Below are 20,462 nucleotides of genomic sequence, written 5' to 3'. Positions count from 1 at the left end.
TCCATCCGGACCTGGACTTTTCTTTGCTGGTAGGTTTTTAATTACATCTCATATTTCATTGACTGTTATTGGACTATTGAGAGTGGTTATATGTTGTCGATTCAGTTGTGGTAATTGTAACTTTCTAAGAATCTCCATTTCTTCTATGTCTTCTATTCTGTGAGAGTAAAGATTCTCAAAGTGGCTATTGATAATCTGAATTTCCACAGGGTCTGTGGTAATTACACCCTTTTCATTCCTTATTGCTTGTATTTGAATTTTTTCTTTTGTCTTTTTGAAGAGGTTAGCTAGGGCCTTATGAGTCTTATTTAATCTTTGAAAGAACCAGCATTTTGCTTTCTTAATACTTTGAATTTTTTTCTCCATCTCAATTGAATTAATTTCTGCTCTAATTTTTATGATTTCTTCATGTCTTTGGGCTCTGGCTTTGGTTTCCTCTTCCTTTTCTAGGTGTTGAAGATGCAGCATTGGGGTCTTTATTTGTTCCTGTTCTTTTTCCTAATGTGTGAGTTCACAGCTATGAATTTCGCTCTGAGAACTGCTTTCATCGTATCCGATAAATTACGATAAGTTGTGCTTTAATTTTCGTTGAATTGTAGATATTGTTGTATTTCTTGTTTAATTTCATCTTTGACCCATTGGTTGCTGAGTAGGGTGTCATTTAATTTCCATGTATTTAATTTTTTTTTGGTTTCTTTTATCATTTATTTCCAGTTTCATTGCACTGTGGTCAGATAATGTGCATGGGATAATTTCTGTTTTCTTACATATAATGAAGCATCACCTTTGTACCAGTATGTGGTCTATTTCATAAAATGACCCATGTGCAGCTGAGAAAAATGTGTATTCATCTGCGTTTGGGTGGAACATTGTGTATGTCCTCCAAGTCCATTTGTTTCAAGCTCTGATTCAGTTCTGTTATTTCTTTGCTAAGTTTTTGTCTGGTTGACCTATCTTTTGGAGATAAATGGGTGTTAAGGTCTCTTGTTAAAATTGCGGTATTGGATAGTAGATTTTTCAAGTCTATTAAGATTTGCTTTATATAGTTCGGTGCTCCCGTGTTTGGTGCATACATATTTATGAGTGTTTCCTCTTCCTCTTGAATTTTTCCCCTAACCAGTATATAATGGCCTTCTTTATTTTCTTGATCATTGTTGGTTTGAAGTTGAGATTGTCTGAGAATAAGATTGCTACCCCTGCTTTTTTCTGAGGTGCTGGGGCATGTAGTATTGTGTTCCATCCTTGACTTTCAGCCTATGAATGTCTTAATGAGTTAAATGTGTTTCTTGTATACAACATATTGTTGTATTTTTTTTTCCTAATCCACTGTGCCAGTCTATTTCTCTTAATTGGTGAATTGAGTCCATTTACATTGATGGTTAGAATTGAGATGTAATGACTTACGATTGACATGTTATTTACCTGTTGTCATTTACTCCTTTTTCTCCTGTGTTTGTTTGCCCAGCGGCTGGTGAGATGGCTCAGTGGTCTAAAGCACCTACTTAGAACAAGCTTAGCAAAGCAGAGGGACCGTGGTTCAATCACTCAGCACCACATACCAGCCAGCCCTGCCCCCTGGTGGGCTGAGCTGGCCACACACACACACACACACACACACAGAAATAAATAAATTAATTAAAAAAATTGCTTGCCCTATTTAGTTGGTTGCTTCTGATCTCATTGGTGGAGTTCTATACCTTTTCGTCCCTCTCTAAAACATCTTTCAGTAGCCTGTGTAGAGTTGGCTTTGTCATCACGAAATTCTTTAGCTGTTGTCATGAAAGTATTTCACTTCTCCATCAAATTTGAAAGAGAGTTTTGCAGGGTATAGTAGTCTGGGTTGGAATTCGTTTTCATAGAGGAGTTGAAGTACTCTGCTCCATGCTCTTCTTGCCTTCGTGGTTTGTGAAGAGAAGTCAGCTGTAATTCTGATGGGTTTTCCTTTGAATGTGATCTGCTTCTTTTCTCTAGTGGCTCTCAGTAGATTATTCTTGTGCCAAATTTCTGGAATCTGGACAATTATATGTCCCGGTTTGTTTTTCATTGGGTTGAGGTTACTTGGCATTCTGTATGCTTCGGTTATCTGAATGTCATATTGTTCCTTCATATTTGGGAAGTTTTCTCCTATTAATTCTGCCCATATTTTTTAAATGTCATTTGTATTGACTCCTTCTTTCTCATTGATGCCTATTAGTCTCACATTGTTCATCTTTGCATCATCTTGCAGGTGATGGATTATTCTTTCCTGCATCCTCGTGGTTTTTAAGAGATACTTTCTTACCTTTTCTAGCTGCACCAGCATATTCAAGATCTGAAACTCTGTCTTCCCTTCCACTTAAATGGTTTTGCAAGCTTGTGATTGAGATTTTAATTTCCTCTATATCTCTTTGACTCTGCTTCATGCAATCTGTTTCTTTCCTGTATTACTCATTTAAGGAATCCGTCATTTTTCTAATCTTCTCTATTTTTTTTAATCAATATCTTGTTTAGAAGCAGTTATCAATTCTTTTACTGCAGTGTTTTTTTCAGATTGTGTTTCCTCCCTATGTTTCTGTAGTTGCTTCTTTACTTTAGATGCTATGAGTTCTGAGAATTCTTTTTTTATTTCAGAAAAGAATTGCACTCTGAGTTCCTCTATAACTTTCTGCTGTTGCTTATTTACTATCGACACTCTTAATTCATGCATTTCAGCTGAGGTAGTGTCCTCTGCACTTGTTCTGGGTGGGCATGGGGTTTCCTCCATATGTTTCTGTATGTGATTGTTTACTGCAGATGTTGTTAATTCAGGTATTTCTTTTTTTATTTTAATCTGAATTCCTGTGTACCTTTCTGCAGCTGTTTCTTTATTTCAGTAGGTTTTGATTCATTGCTTTCAGCTGTGTGATTCCCAGTTTGTTCTTTGTAAGTGTCCTCTGCTCTTGTTACGGGTGAGCTTGGGTTCTGAGATTGCATTTTGTTCCTTCTCATTATTTTGTGTAGCACTGTCTTCTGACCTTTGTTGTAGATCTTCATTGCAGTTATAACCTTAGCACGTACTGAAGTTCAGGTGCAGGTCTACAAAGTTTGGATTTATCCAGCTGTTCCTGGCTTGGGTCTGGCTGTTGTGCTGTGCTTATTCCTGCTGCTGCCCTTGAGGGTGAACCTGCTGTGCCCCTCTGGTAAGATTTTCTGCTCCTGGAGTAGCTGGGTGGTTCTGTACTCTACACTGTCTGTAGGGATTGCAGCTGCACGGTTTCACCCCAGGCCTGAGTGCCAGTCCTGAATTGAGCTTGGAGGGGACAAGGTGGAGTAGGGGGGAGAGGCAGCTCTCCCACACACTCACCCGGCCTGGGCTAGGAGTGTGTTTGGGGGTTCCTGGAATGTGGCAGAAATTCCTACTTGGCGGGTGGGTTGGGGGATGTTCTGTGGAGTCATGGGGGGTGTCCCAAAGGGGTGCAAGAGGGTCTCACACACGCTGCGCCATTGCTGGGTCCAGTGGTAGGTCTTGCCGGCACACGGTAGCCGCTTTGCGTTCATATTATTAAAATTTTATAGTAAACATTTTGATTTGGGTTGTCTTCAGGTTAGTAATTTTATATGAATCAGTTCTAAAAAGTGGAGTTGTTTGCAAGCTGAGGTTATCGATTTGAGACTTATATGGATCTAAGATTGGTATTTTGGTGCTGTAAAGTTTCTCCCACATGTGCTTTAGCTTATCTGAAAAGTTTTGATTATTTTTTTCTTTCTTTGAGGTCAAAATTTAACACATTTCCTTTTTGATATCTTCTTTTTTTTGTGGGCTAACCTTGTTTCCCATATAGGGTTTTCCCAAATCGTACCTATTGCTGATATCTAATTTAATGCCAACAAAATGTATGATGTAAATAATTATAGTAAACACTATGATTATAAAGCATTGAGACTTGTTTTATGTCCAAGAATGTTCTGTTTGGAAAAATCTCCTAACTTCACTTGAGAAGAATGTATATTCTCTTGTTACTGGGTAGAATATGCTGTAAATTTCAGTTAGGTTAAATTGGTTGACAGCATTATCAAGCCTTACATAGTATTTCTGATATTCTATTTTCTCCCATCCAAGTACTAACCAGGCCTGACCCTGGTTAGCTTCCGAGATCAGATGAGATCAGGCGCATTCAGGGTGGTATGGTCGTAGACTGATTTTCTATTTTCTTATGTTATTAATTATTGAGGAAATGGGTATTTAAATCTTTAAATATTGATGGATAAGTATATTTCCCTTTGCAGTTGTGTCAGTTTTTACTTCATGTATTTTGAAATTCTTTTGTTATGTTAAAACTATTTGGGATTTTCATTTCCTCGGAAAATTTGTCATATTTATCGTTATGAATTGACCTTTTATATTCTATGATATTTTACTTGGAAATCTATAAAAATATAATTAGCTTTATTTTTCTCTTTTTCTTTCTTTTCTTTGTCTTTCTGTGTTGCTATGTTTGTGTATCTGTCACTCTCATCCTTGTGATGCTGGGGATCAAAACCAAAGTTTTTCTTCTGCTAACCAAATGCTCTACCATTGCGCTATGCTCCCAGCCTAGTCATTTAATATTCTTGTGGTTAGTGTTAGCTTGTATTTCCTGTCTTTTACATTTTAATAATGGATGCTAGTACTGTGGTCTAGCACTTTTTGTAGCTTTGTACATATTAATTCATTTGATCCTTACAATAATAGTATAAAGTAGTAGTATTATTCCATTTTGCTGATGAGGACTTTAATTTTGGTATCTTCATCCATAGCTAGCTCCAGTGAAAAGTTTTAAACCCAGGTATTCTAAATTGAGTGCCGTATTTTTAGTATATAACATTTTCATAGACTTATGGAAAGTATTACTTTAGGTTTGTAAGATATATAAATGTCAGTGTGGCCAAATCAGAAATTGTTTTCTCGTTGTCCTCTCACCTAGGATTTGCTTCTTTTTTTTCCATTTCATATCTTATTTGTATTTTCTTTTTTACTTTCAATTATCTAAGCCTGAAGTCTGAATCATTTTAGATAGCTGCTTTCTTTTTCTCACCTTTTCTCTTGTTGATCCTGTTATCTTACTGCTTTTTGTCTTCCCTAACTCTCCACTAATTATATTCTATTGTATTTTTTTTTTTTCTTCTTCAGAACCGAGGATTGAACTCAAGCCCTTGCACTTGCCAGGCAAGCGCTTATTCTACTGAGCTATCTCCTCAGCCGCTATCTATTCATTTTTATTGTCTCCTTAGTTTTAAGTTTGTCATGATCTCTCACAAGGAATGATTTTATCCTCTTCTCAGAGATAGTTTGTGTGGTCACTGGTACCTTAAGTATCTTAGTACTTTTAAACTATTAGTTCATGTATGTTTCTTCTCCATTACATTATGTTCTTATAAAGAAGGTTCTTGAGTTATGATTTTGTGCTCTCATTTCCTGTCTTAATGTTACCTAAGATTAATGTACAAGAAATATTTTGTGGATTTGAGTTCATTGTCAGTAGATAATACTTTGGAAATTTTAGTATGATCATGAGCATGAGATAGGATTTTTTTTTTTTTTTTTTTGCTTTTAGAAATGTGTCTTTATTTCTTTTTGCAGAACTGGGGATTGAACTCACACCCTTGCGCTTGCCAAGAAATGTGTCTTTTAATGCTTCATTCTTCCCAAAGCTCAAAATAATTTCTTGCATTGGAATGTTCAAGGATGAAGTGAACTCTTTTTATATAGTTACATGTTATTTCTGTAAAGTAAAAATCAATAACTGCAAATTGTGGGAATCTTATGGTTTATAGTAGTCTAACTCTTCAGTTGTACTTTCAAGTATAAAATGTTGGTTACATTTTCTTGGGTACAGTAGAACAGCAATTAAAGTTTATATTTTTTCCATAATGGAAAAATGTGTTATAATTTGCCTAACTCACTGCCATCTCAGACAGAATGTATTGAAAGACAGGAGGCAGATGTCATTAATCTTTTTTTCCTTGGTAGAGAACATAGTGTCTGAATGTTATTATGTAAGTAATAACAGAAAGTAATGGGGTTCTGAACTTAGATGCTTGGCAGAGGGCACAGTCCACTAATATTTAAAGTTTGTTGCATTTCCTGTAATTTTCCTGCATTAAGTAAGTGAGGTTGTTCTAAGGAGAAAGCATGAAAGATGGCAGTCATTTTCTACATGACTAAAATTTTCATAATGCCACATGCTGCTGGCTGTGGGACTATAAGCTTCCTTTTGTTTTCCAAAGCATGATTCTGCTTAACTGTTAACTCTGTTATTGTGCTTCATTTGCAGCATCTGGCGAGGCCCAAATGTAAACTGCACAGACAGTTCGGGTTACACTGCTTTACACCATGCAGCCTTAAATGGACATAAGTAAGTGCCGCTTCTTTGGACTGGAATCCTTGTGCATTTAGTTACATGTGATGATGTTAATTACATCTGATGATACCTTTCTCATGTTGCATGTGTCCACCAGTCTTAAGTGCATTTGGAGAGGTAGCAGATGGCAGCAATAACAAGTCAACGCAGGTAGCGATGTTGCTGAGGATGACTGATTGTGTCCAGTATAAACAAAAATCAATGCTCAGAAATAATCGAATACCTGAGTAGGATGGAAGAAATGACAAGGCCATGTAATGTTTAGCAAAGGGGAAAGAAAAGGATAAAACCATTTGACAGCACCTTCTGTGTTTGTGGCATGTACCTATACTTACCCAGAATAAAATATTCACTAAGAGTAAACTCTTAATAGATCCATACTGTCACAAGCCTTCTTAAGATTTAACTAAAATGCTTCCTCTTTGTTTTCATAATCATCTTCCTGGTTTTAAATTTCTCAATGCTGCACTTGAATTCCTCAAATTATTTTTCAAATAATGTGATAGTATTCATTTTGTAGACTAAAAGCATGTGTAACCGTAACTACTACTATATACTCAGTATTTTAGCTAGATAACCTAACAGCTTTATTTTTCAAGTGACTTAGATGTTCTGTGCTTTTCCACTAGGGAAAAATGACCATCTTCTGTTGTCTCTTCTGCCTGTTTTTTAATTTTTTTTTTCCAAACAAATGATCCAAATTAATCTCCCAGGTCTGGATCATTTCATTTCGCTTTATGTTTTGGATGTGGGGATTATTACTTTAAAAATTTCACTTCTTTTTGATTTCCTACCTGATTTTTGTTTTATTCTGTGATCTGAGACACAAAAGAACTTATACTGATTTTAAACTTAGTGGTCATAAAGCTCTCAGTGCATAAAATTTGCTGTCTTTTGTCAATATTTATCACCATGGCATTTTTGTCTTACTTGTGGCCTCAGCATAGTGCCATAGTTTTATTTTCCATTAGGAAGATAAGTTCTTGTCAGACCTGAAGTGCAGACTGTCTTGGGGCTGACCATTTGCACCATCCTGCTGTGATAGTGCTTTCATAATTGGCACTTTAGGAACGTTCTAAAGTGGTATCCTTCCACGATGGACTAGCACTTCTAGCCCACCTTGATTTTCAGTGGAGTATTTACTACATTGGTTGATTTATACAGGAAAGCCTATGAAGTTCCATCTATTATGATGGTATTTTTCTTAGCTCATTGAATAATTTTTTTGTTTCTTTTTAATTTTTTAAAGTGAAGATAATCTAAGGGGATTGAACAGCAGTCACTGAAATTATCATAGGCAGGATTTGACTAGATACTTTTTAGGGTCCATTTTATTACAGATATTTTGTGAGCTTTAGAATTGCTGGTTTCTCATATCTCATTTGTCTTTTATCTTTAACATTTTCTAGTGAGATTTTACTCAGAGTTATCTATAGGCTTTGGAAAAGTAAAAAAATTCTAATCTTGATTCCCCATGCAGTTTCATGTCCTTGGGCCATTTTCTTAACATCTCTAGACCTCATTCCATTGAGTACATTAGCATTTAATCCACAAATGGAATGAATTTTTTACTTCAAATGCTTTATTTTATATTGAACAACTTGATTTCAGTTATCTAGATTTGGTCACTGCAGAAAATGGTACCCTATTGGAAATTTCCTAGGTCACTGGTAATTACAGATTAGCAAGCTACTACCTTCAGGTAATAGAAGAAAGCCCAAAGTATTCCAAGATAGGGTGGAGACCTATCAATTTTTTTCTTCTTTAGCATATTTTATGTGTTTTTTGCTACAAATCCAAATCCCTTAATTCCTTTCTGAATAGCAGTTGGCCTGCCTGCCTCTTTGCCTCCTTCCTTCCCTCCCTCCCTCCTTGCCTGCCTGCCTGTCTGCCTGTCTCCTTCTCTCCCTCCCTCCCTCCCTTCTTTCTTTCTTTCCTCCCTTCCCTCCCTTCTCTCTCTTTTCTTTCCTTGTGCTTTCATTTCTTCCACTCTTCTTCCTTCCTTCTCTCCTCTGAACTTGTATTTCTTACCCTTTCTTGTTTCCCTCCCTTTCTTTGTTTCCACTGTCTTCTTGAGTTTTCTTTTTTCCTTTCTTTTTCTTGTTCCTCTGTTCCCTCCTCCTTTCCCCCCAGTGCTTGACATAGAACCCAGGGCCTTGTGCATGCTAGACAGACTTTCTGCCACTAAGCTACACCCTCAGCCCCTTTAATTTTTTTTAAAAATAAAAGTCTTATCTTTCCTTATTGCTTTCAAAAAACCTGTATGTTTTTATTTCGTTTTACTTCTCTACCTAGAAAATTGCTTTTTATTTTTAAGTCTTATTTTATTAAGCTATTGAATACATTGTGACTCTTGGATCATGTTTTGAAAAGTATCAACATATTGTTATTGTGTCTTTGAAATATTTTATTATATATGAGATTTAAAATATTTTTTCTTCTTACTTTGAAATATTGTCAATGTTTAAGGCATCTTATACCATATTTTGTGTAATTCAGATTGTGTATTACACTGGGTCTAGATTTTCAGTGTGTGTGTGTGTGTGTGTGTGTGCGTGTGTGTGTGTGTGTCTTTTTCTGTTTCTCTGTCTCTTAATTAAAGAGGGTACCTGTTCAAAAAATTCCAAAATATGCCTTGGCACCATGGAGCACACTTGTAATCCCAACTACTCACTAAACTGACACAGAGGATTTGCAAGTTCACAACCAGCCTCGGCAATGGTAGGATGTCCCTTAGTCAGATCCCTAGTACCATAAAAGAGGGAGCAAAGGAGGAGGGGAAAGCAGGGAGGGGGAGAGGATTCAGGAGTTGGGGAGAAAGAGATAATCTGTCATATTAAATTGCTTCTCTTTTCTCTGTGATACCAGACGGTCTATTTGTTCACAGTATTAAAGGATATCTAGAATTAACTACAGTAGAGGATCGGAAGTTGCCTGAAGAATGGGCACAGAAGGGCTGCATCCATCTGAAGATGGCCTGTCACTCAGGAGGGTGAAGCTGCTGGGCCTTTTCTGTTGCAAAAAGTGCAGAAAGGGGAGGGGTGGCTTTAGTCATCTGCTGTTATTCCTTTCACTGGGTTAAACTGCTTTTTGAATATTAATATTTTCTGTCTGATTAATTCTTTCTTGAATAAGGATATTAACTAATTAAAATTTATTTTCATGTACTCTAATCTAGAAATGTGTGAATGAATTCAGTATGTAAAAAGCTTCAATCAGAAAATGAATTGTAGTTTTGGTCATGTTGAACACACCTACAACTTTATTCCCCTTAAATAACAGTAGTAAAAGGTTTAAGAAAATCTGAACTCAAAAAGCAATATTGAATTTGGGAGTTTCATTTGTTTGTTAATTCTGCAACCAGATGAAGATGAAAAGTAAACATTCTTTGTCATTAGCATTAACATTTTGTCACTAACATTAAATGTTTAAAAGTAAACATTTAATTACTGAGATTCTTGCTGTTGAGGCAGACTTTTGAATGTGATCTTTCCAATTTAATTTTACTGAGAATATATGCTAAACTTCTTGGAAGATATGTCATATTAATCAGTAATGCATTTACATCTCTCAGAAATGAATAAAAATTAGGTACTATAGCAAAAATCAAAGCTTTCAGAATTTCTATTTTTCCCTGAATTCATGTGTTAGTTTTAAGCTGCATACTATTGAAATAACTTAAATTATTTAGTTTGATATTTTGTTTTGCTCTTGGGACATGGAATTATTGTTTCTGTGATCCCCATCAATCATATTTAGTTAGGATTTTATAATTTTTCTATAATTGTATACTGGAGATTAAATCCAGAATATTACAAATGCTAATCTTATACTTTACTGCTGAACCATGCCCCAAATCCTAGAGCATTTAAAAATTTCCAAATGTCTGATACAAGAAATAGTGCTACTTTATGTTTAAAGTATAAGGAGTATTTTGCTACTTTTGCTATTCTACAGACATTAACTAGCAACATCATGTGATACATCACGCTAAGCAGCCAATCACTGTCACTGTGCTCATTTACTTGGTGATACCTCTGCAGAAGACTAAGGTTCAACCGAAATAAGCATAGAAGTTGGCTTTTCAGGGTTGACTACTCTCCTGACGTGGATATTATGGGAGGTACCTGAAATTTATTCCTCACGAGTCTAGATGAAAAAAGCCTAGTTTATGTAACATGAGTATCTCTTGAGAAAGATTAATGACTATGTTGATTAATAATTTATTACATTTATGATTAAATAAAACTGACAGGTACTTATGTGATTGGAGATATAACTTTATATTTCAAAAATATATTTTCATACTGGCCATCTGATTTCAGCTAGTTCATTAGCTGATATCTCTGCAAAAGAGGTAAAATGGCATGTAAATAAAAATTTGAAAGAAAACTTAAATTTAAAAACAAGCAAATCTAATAAAATAATTTTAATAAAAACCTAAAATACAATTAATATTTAGCTAGGATCTTAATGCTTATTAAAGGCATTTTCACAGATATCCAGATTATTATTTTGTGATTTAGATATTATATGGTAATAGTACTATATAACACCAATGATTGATAGGTCGTTTTTTGAAAATAGGCATTTTCCCCCACTGTATCCTAAATCTTTTTTTTTTTTTGAATATGCAAGACTTTATTACTTTTCAGAAGCAGAATAATATATAGAATTTCTGGGCTAAGGTTTTATAATATATCCTAAATCTTGATAAAAAGAATGAATGCATATCACACATTTTATTAGAAAGTGTCATAAAATTTGAGCCAAAGAACAAATGGAATTCTGAATGGTTTGAGAGTAAAGGAAATAGATTCAATAATCTGAGCTTTTCCTTGTTACCCTTTGAAAAGTATATTAGCCTATTTTAGCGTTACTCTAATGAAATGCTTGAGGCCTAGTAATTTTATAATGAAAAATCACTTATTTAACTTACAGTTCTGGCCTAAGGTGTAGGGATTACATCTGCTGATCACCTTGCTGGTGCAGTTCCAAGGTGATACTGGGTATCACATGGCTGGAAACAGGGAGCAGGCATGTGCCCTTGTATCTCTTTTCTGATCTCTTTTCCCTTTTGTCTTACAGAGGCACCAGACTTGATCAGACAGGTTCTACCTAGATGATTGTATCTAATCCTAATAACTTCCCAAAGGCTCATCACTAACCATCATAGTTTGATTAGGTTTTGACCTTTTTAATACTTTACAACAGTAGTAAATTTCAACACATAGCCTTCGGACATAAACTGTACAAAACCATAGCAGAAATAAATAACTTTCTAGGAGAAAAGTTTTCAATTTTTTAACTTGCTTAGGCATTAAAAGTTAGAAATCTGTCTCACAGTTATCTTTAATTTGAACAAATTATTTTATAGTAGAATAAATCTTCCTTTTAAGATTTAAGTATCTTGACCACCTTTGTGTGGCTCTTTCTTTACCTTTCATTTTTTATTTTTTTGGATGAAACTGGGGATTGAGCTCAGACCCTTGCGCTTGCCAGGGAAGCGCTTATTCTACTGAGCCATCTCCCCAGCCCCTTCCTTTACCTTTTAAATACTGAAACATTTCTTTTAAAGAAGTGACTAAAATTGTTCAATACTACAACAGCTTGCCTTGAGAATAACTTTTTTATTGTGTGTAACTTCATAATCATGTCTTCCTCGTTTGATTTATATCATAATCCTTTTAAATAGGTAGCAAGCTGTGATTTCTAAATTCTGTATTAGCAATATCTGGAAGGGAGATGAAGGTCATTTGATTTGTTCAAGGTAGCCAAGTTAGTAAATAGTAGACTTGAGCTGGGGCTTCAAGCCAAATCTGGCTCTTAGCTGCTCCTGTTATTCAGAGGTATTGATTGAATCCTCATTACCTCACTGTAGTTATTTACTTATCTCAGAATAGAAGCCATATGTAAAACCTCTTATGTAGCAGCTATGAAAAGAACATGTAAACTGGATAATCTTAAATTTCCTGTCAATTTTCAGATTCTCTTTTTACTTTTTTTTTTTTTTTGTGGAACCGGGGATTGAACTCAGGTCCTTGCGCTTGCCAGGGAAGCGCTTATTCCACTGAGCCATCTCCCTGGCCCCTGAAATTCTTTTTCTCAAAGGTGATTTTCTCTATGCATTTTCACCTAAAAGATTTTACTTTTTTGTTTTTTCTTGGACCAATACTATTATGTGTATAGTGTTTTATTATTTATCCAGTGATTTTTGTGATCTTGTTTAATCCTCTTACCAGTCCTGAATAGAAGGCATTATTATTATTACAGTGTCTTCTATACAGAAGAAAAAGTGGGACTAAATAATTTCTCCAGCGTCACAGCGTTAGGATGTTTGCCTAGGTGGTACTCAAATCCAAATCTGCAAATTCAGAATTTGTAAAATAATGCTGGTTTTCAAAAATATTAAGATAAAATTTATTTTTTATTTCTCAGAATTATTATAATTAGGAAATTTGTGATACTTTAGAACTTTATAAATGTTTATAGACATATTCTGTGTTCTTTAATCAGGATTTCATGCATGTTGAACCAATTCCAGTGTGTAGGCCACATTTTGGGCAGTCTGCTTTGCTACTATCACTTTATATTATGTGTATTTTTCATATATAAGCTATAAGAGTTATAACCCTGTTTCTATTCATACTTTCTCCAACTTTTCTCATTTGTTATTTACAGGGTCTGATTTTATGAAAAATTTAACTTTAGGTCTTTTACATTCATTTGCCACATTGGTAATTCATTATAAAAGAAATAACTGGCTAAGCACTTGGCTTAGGCAAGCACAAGGACCAGGGTTTGATCACTGAGCCCTCATGCCCCACCAGCCCTGTCCCGGGGCGCACTGAGCCAGCAACAGAATCTGGGGCTGGTGGTGCACTGGGAGGCTGAAAACAGGAGGATCACCATGAGTCTGATCTGTGTAGTCGGATCCTTACCAAATATACAAATGAAAAAAAAAAGGATATAACTGGGCCAGGCATATAGCTCAGCAGCATAAATGCCTGCCTGGTAAGCGTGAGGTGCCGAGTTCAATCCCTGGTATAAAAAAAAGAAAAGGAAAAAAAAAGAAATAACTTTAGTATATAATGTGATATATATATATATGTGCATATATATTTATATATATATTAGTAAATTATTAAAATTAACAAAATTCATCTAAATGAAAACATAGTTTTGGTTTGTATAACTGTTTTTGATTGTTTTATGCAAAATTCAATGTGATGTGCCTTAAAAATTAGTAATTAATTTTAATTTTCTTTTTGTATTTTAGGGAAGGGTCTACAGGGTGTTCAGTGTCTCATTACTAGATCAGACTCATAGTGATCCACCTGTTTACAGTGTCCCAAGAGCTGGGGTTACAAGTGTGCGCCACTATGCCCAGTTTCAATTGCCTTCTCAATGTGCCCTGGGGCAGGGCTGGCATGGCAGGCTGGAGGATCGAAACCCTGGCTCCTGCGCCTGCTTGCAGGTGCTTTAATCCGCTGAGCTGTTTGGCCAGCCCTATTTTAAGATCTTTACTTTGAAAAATTGTTGAGGATTGAATACAAACTCCTGTAGATAGGGAATATTGAGTATGTGTTCAAATTGCATCAATTGTGGGACTTGCCTCTTAAATGCATTTCCTTTCAGAAATCATTTCTTGCTTGGAAGAGAAAGGGAGCATATAATTATGGTTAACACACAAAATGTTGTGTACCATGGCTGAAAAGTTATTAAACTTTTTCTTTTAGCTCTGCAGTAATAAATCTAGCTTTTCAGAGTCCTTCTCTACCTGTCTAATTTTCTCTTTTGTGTGCATCTTAAGTAACGTTCCAGTTTTCCATAGGAATGATATATAAATTCCCTATATGTCCCTTGATATTATATTCTTTTTTGGTAGATAGGGAGTATCCTTATAACTTCTACTTTTCTTTCAGGCTAAATTTCAGATATAGGCTGCCTGGAAATACCTTTTTTTTAAAAAAATGGAAGAAAGTATCCTTTTTATTTTAATGAAATGAGATATGCTTTGCATACATAGATTCTTTTATGTAGTTTCATTGGGCTGGTGATATAACTCAGTGTAGAACAGCCGCCTGGTGCAAAGCTCTGGGTTCCATCCCCAGCACTGTAAAACATAAATAATTTTATTGGTTTGTGTATGTGTGTGTGTGTGTATGTGGGTGTGTGTGTGTGCGTGCGTGCATGCACACACATGAATGTGTGGTGGTGATTGTTTTTGGGGTAAGTAAATAGCATGTCAAATAGGCAAACTCTTAAAACCAACTGTATGATTTAATACCTTGAATGATTATATTACTAGCCATCACCTAATATACTTTCATTATGATCTATCTAATGAAATCAGTGTCGTTCAGCATATTTTCTGTTGTGTCCTTTTATTTTTTCTTCCTTTTTAGGGATATAGTTCTCAAACTACTTCAGTATGAAGCATCAACAAATGTAGCAGATAACAAAGGTTATTTTCCTATTCATCTGGCTGCCTGGAAAGGAGATGTGGAAATTGTGAAGATTCTTATTCATCAAGGACCATCACATTCCAGAGTCAATGAACAGGTGCACTTGTCAAATGTTTGTTCATGCTGTGATTTACTCCAGAGTTTTGCAATGGCAAAGTCATATTGAAAAATTGATTATTTTTATCTTTACTCTGCCAAAAAACCTTTCTACTGCTGAATTTTCTAAAGGAGAAATATGAAAATTTCTTTGGTGCATAGGTATGATGCACAGTACCATGTTGGGCACTTTGATGATACTTTGATGATGGGAAAATCTCACATAAAGGAAGTAGTTGTAATATTTTGCCTGTCTTACTTAATCATTTATTTTATAGCTGTTCAATATTTAAAGCTAGAACAAGGTTCACATTTGTAATGAGAATTAGAGTGTTCCTTAATAAAATTTTAAATGCTAAAACAATGATTACAGCTATATTTGCATAATGCTTTGTTTGCCATTTACATAGCACTTTCACAGGTACACTTTTTGCAAATCCTATTAAGTTAAAAATTTCCTGTATACACACACACACACACACACACACACACACACATTGTTGAGCAAAATGCCACATGGCAGTATGAAAGTGACAAATCAAAGTATTTGCAGGAATATACAGTCTATGTTACAAATAGGGGATATTTTAAAGAAAGAATGCATTCTCAATATTAAGACAGATAAGGCTGCAGATTCCAAAAAACAAAATGTGGTCTCAGTGCAGTATGATGACAGCATTTTGAGCTCTGCATGCCCCCTACTGTTCCTATTTTGTAAAACTATATTTGAGAACCAGCATGCAGTCCAGCAATTGAATTACAACCATGGCATTAAGCTGCAGGTTGGCAGCTGTCCAATAGCAGTGCAAGTAGGTTACTCTAGGGCAAGCACTCTGATAAGGTATAATTAGCATATTGTTCAAATGGATGTAGACTTTGCAGATCTTTGACTGAAATGCAGACTAAAGAATAAAAAGTAACATTAGTTATATACAGCTAGGGGAAAAATTAATCAAATACAAAACTGAAAGGACTAATTAGAAGAAACATTTTGTCACAATGAAAATTTCCAAGTTTATAAAAATGCAGATTTAAAAAATGCGAGTATAGTCTATCTTTAAAAATATGACATAGTTATCTTTATCAGCACATTGTTCTAAAAGAAAATATATGAGAATGCTCTGCTTTTGCTGAGAAAACCAAAAGTGAGATCATTTGGGGGATGAGCCATCTGGTGGTTATTCTTAAAATTATTTGAATGATGTGAAGCAAACATGATAGATACAATATGGGAAAGCAACCCAAGGTTAAAGAAGAGAATACTAGTTTTCATAAACAAATTTTTTTTTTTTTTTTTTTTGTATTTTAGGGAAGGGTCTACAGGGTGATCAGGGCCTCACTACTAGATCAGACTGGTAGTGATCCACCTGTTTACAGCATCCCAAGACCTGGGATTAGAGTCATGCCACCATGCCCAATCTCACTTGCCATTTCAGCATGTCCCAGGAGCAGGGCAGGCATGGCAGAAATTGTTTTATATGACATAAAAATAAGAAAAAGATGTGTATTATCCATTCATATTTGAAAGTTGGAAATTTCCTTTTTTTCCCTTTATTTTTAATTTGAAGAGTGAAAACAGAAGCAAAAACTAATAGAAGAAATGACAAAAACAGGGTAACTTACTACAATACATATGTTACAGATTTTCAAAACAGGGATTGCTAATTAACAGTGTTTGCTGTATTATCTGTTTTTTTCATTTTAATGAGAAAAAAGATAAAATAACAATGTAACAGTTTCAAGACAGGTTAGTATGACAGTTACAATAATTAATACATTGCATATTGTTATCTTCCTAGTAGTTACTCAGAGGATAAGATGGAGACATGGTATCTTGTCTAAATAATATTAGTACTAACCTTTCCTCTCAATGAACTAACAGAAAGTAGCAGTATATCTATCTCAACTGTCTTGTATATACACACATATATATTTACACACACACACACACACACACACACACACACAAAATCACAAAAAACTGTCCTTTATTTATATTCCCCTTTTTTGTTTTGCCTTGTCAGAGATGGGTGTTATATTGTTGTTAGAGAAGCTGTATTTGGAGACGTCTTTAAAGGACTTTTGCATACTTGATGCCAGAACAAAGATTGTAGGTCCTTGAATTTAGCAAAATAACCCAATATAGCCCAGTAGTCCATAATAGTAGTGGGTTTAATAGCACAACTGGCAGTTGTCTGAAGTTGTTGCTGTGAGCCTTGTACAACTCAGCATATTACTATAGCTTTGCTTCTTATACCTTGTGCTTACACTTTTCTGCTGGATGCTTAAGACCAAATTAAAGCAAGACCTGTATAACTCAAAATGTAACTTTTGCTATCTGACAAGGTCAGTCAAGTCCCCTGAGAACTTATCCTGGAAGGCATGTACAACACCTTGTGGTTCTTTTGTCATTGTCTGCTATTTGGATGAGTCACGGCCATTGCTTGATCGTTTTGCTCTCTGTGAAAGCCTGAGGGAATTTTTTTCTGTCTAAGTGACTCTTGTTAGGCACACTATACATTGTTGATCACTTTCCTTTGTGGCCCCCTAATCTCCTTGATCAGAAAATTTGGGAAAAGTTGGGAATTTTCAATGACATATGACTATATTAGTATGTTTTTAAGAAGTACCCTTAAGGTACAGCAAGATAGCTCAGTGGACAAAGTGCCTGCTTTGCAAGCACATTGACCAGGGTTCAATCCCCAGCCCTTGCATGTCCTGGGGTGTGCTGAGCCAGCGACTTAGCCCGGGCGTGGTGGCACATTCCTGTAATCCCAGCGCTGGGGAGTTATAGAAACTTAATTTTAGAAAGATTAGAATTCAAAATTTTTTTCTTTTTTACTTCGAGTCCTTTTGGTTATGGTTTCTATTGGCAACAAGTTGAAAATTTCAGATTTTTAATATCACACTTTCAATATTTTTGTTTCTTTCTTTACATATTCTGCTATCATACTGATAGTTTTCCCACTCCATGCTATTTCTCCTGAAAAATTTCTAATGTGAAAATTTTGTATTTATAAGAACTTGTGCTTTTATGTTGTTTTATTTCTTTTATCCCCTTCTCCATGGTACAGTAATGTTGTAGTTAATTATAAACCTTTATGTATCAATAGAGTAAAAGAATAAATATGGTAATTTACATTTATTGAGACAAAAGAGAAGCCAGTCATTGTTATAAGTACTGTACCTGCAAAAATGTTATTTAAATAAGTCACAATAATCCTCTGAAGTCATATTATTATTCACATTTTTATAGATGGGAAACCAGGCTCAGTAAAGCCACATAATTTATCTGAGGGTACATGTTATTGAGTGCCAAAAGTGAGATTTGAACTCAGGACTCTCTGGATGCCGGACCTTTATAATAGTACAGTGGTATTGTCATCTTACAGCCTGTCATTGGTGGAGTGTTTACTATATGCCAGGCCTTGTCCACAGCACATTATCTACATTATTTTACTGGACCCAGTGACTTAGTTATTATCATTCCTACTTTATATTTGAGGATTGAATGACTTGCCCATATCATAGCTACTAAGAAACATAGCATTTGAACAGTGTCTTTGTGATTCAATGCCAAAGCTTTTAAGCAGTAATATACTATGTCATGATGTTGAAATTATGCATCACAATCAGGACTTCATTCTTATTTCTGAAAATTAACTTTGATTTCCAATCTGTAGTTCTCCTTACCCCTAGGGGGTGTGCTATGAAAGCCCTAGTAGATACCTGAAATAGCAATAGTACCACACTCTGTGCATACTGATTTCTCCTCTATACCCTGCTGTGTTGCCATGTAGCACCGGAGTTCATCTTTCCTTCTGTGTTGTGTGCCCTGACGTTTCCTTTGCATCAGTGTTCTCATGCTTTGAGCTGTTAAGGTTTTTTTGTTTTTTTTTCTCCTGTATTTAGGACAGGATCTACAGGGTCTACAGAGTCTCAATAAGTAGATTGCACTCATAGTGATCCTCCTGTTTTCAGCCTCCCAAGCGCTGGGATTACAGGCCAGTACCACCATATCCAGTCTCAGTCCTGTCTCAGTGTACCCTGGGGGCAGGGCCAGCACGGCACGCTGGGGATGAACCCTGGCTGCTGAACTCTGCCTAAGCAGGCGCTTTAATCTGCTGAACTGTCAGGCTGGCTGTTAAGGTTTATTTGGAAACAAGCTCTGGGATACCTCTACAGTTCATCTGTAACTAAGACGCCTACTCAGTGACACCAAGTAGCAAGTACAATGTGGATACACACTGCACCATAGTGTGGTTCCTGGCCTGGGTGGGATGAGACGGCATGGTACAAGATCTCATTGTACCACTCAGAACAGTGCAGTGCACTTCAAACTTATAAATTGTTTATTTCTAGAATTTCCATTTTAATATTTTGAGACTACTTGGTTGACCATAATTAACTGAAACTCCTGATAAAGAGATCATAGATAAGGGTTACTGTATAGCTTTTTTAAAAATAATTCTGTTTTATATTCAAAGTTTATAAAACATTGCTAGATTTGTCTTTTATATATAAGCCAAACTGTAAGGTTTATATAGAGAGTAGCGAAATCAAGAGAGTCACTGTTGCTAGTGAGTGGCATGCTAGCGCTTCCACCTAGGTCCTGTTTATTCTAATTCTTTTCTGTTATTAGTAGTTACTTTAGAGTGACATAGTTTAAAAATAAAGCAGGACTCTTTCCTGATAATGGTTTTTGTAATAGTCACATCTTTCTTGTCCTTTGTCAATTGATTTTTTGTTTTCTTTCCTTTGATTTTGTGTATATGTTCTGTATATTCATTTTTCCTCTCCTTTTCTTACACTTTGCCCTTTTTAAAATACCTATCTCAAAAATACATGAGCTTTGCTATTTTCTGAAACTTGAATGCAAGTTGTATTAGATGTTTTACTTTGAAGCAAGGTCTTTTAGTAAATAGTTTTTGTTATCCAATTTGGTCATGCCATCTAAGTGTCCTAATTTTCCAGAGAATACCTATTTGGTAAAAATGAAAGGATTAAAAATATTTTAAGAATTTTCTGTGTAGATCTACTACTATTATTTCTCCTCCTCCTCCTCTTCCTCCTCCTCCTCCTCCTTCTTCTCCTCCTTCTTCTCCTTCTTCTTCTTCCTCTTCCTCTTCCCTTCCTCCCCCCTCTTCCTCCCCCTCCTCTTCTCCTCCTTCTTCTCCTTCTCCCTCTTCTTCCTCTTCTCCTCCTCCCCCTCCTCTTCCTCCTTCTCCCTCTTCTTCCAACTCTTCCCCTTCTCCTCCTCCCCTCCTCCTCCTCCTTCTCCTTCTCCCTCTTCCTCTTCTCCTCCTCCCCTTCTTCCTCCTTCTCCTCCCCCTCCCCCTGCTCCTCCTCCTTCTTCCTTCTCCCTCTTCTTCTTCCTCTTCCTCTTCTCCTCCTCCTCCCTCATCTTGTTCTTGTTCTTCTTTCCCCTCCCCCTCTTCATCCAGACAGTCTCACTGTGTGGCTCAGGCTGTCCTCAAACTCTCAGCAGTCTTTTTGCCTCAGCCTCCTGAGTGCTGGAATTATAGGTGTAGGCCACCAT

The 20,462-nt window shown here is 35.8% G+C and overlaps 1 protein-coding gene across 5 annotated transcripts in view; it reads left to right on the top strand.

Annotated features, from left to right (window-relative positions):
• The window catches only part of Anks1b (ankyrin repeat and sterile alpha motif domain containing 1B), a 1,319,834-nt gene that overhangs the window by 197,014 nt on the left and 1,102,358 nt on the right, over positions 1-20,462 (top strand). For all 5 annotated transcript variants that reach the window (XM_023716668.1, XM_004623821.2, XM_023716659.1 and 2 more), the window contains exons 2-3: positions 6,273-6,353; positions 14,768-14,924. In XM_023716668.1, the coding sequence (XP_023572436.1) occupies positions 6,273-6,353; positions 14,768-14,924 (238 nt within the window). The remainder of the gene's footprint in view (positions 1-6,272; positions 6,354-14,767; positions 14,925-20,462) is intronic.

The sequence above is a fragment of the Octodon degus genome, unplaced genomic scaffold (assembly GCF_000260255.1).
Source record: "Octodon degus isolate 3935 unplaced genomic scaffold, OctDeg1.0 scaffold00004, whole genome shotgun sequence".
Lineage (NCBI taxonomy): Eukaryota > Metazoa > Chordata > Mammalia > Rodentia > Octodontidae > Octodon > Octodon degus.
The sequence above is the reverse complement of the archived record's forward strand: the minus strand, read 5'-3'. Positions and strand labels throughout refer to the sequence as shown.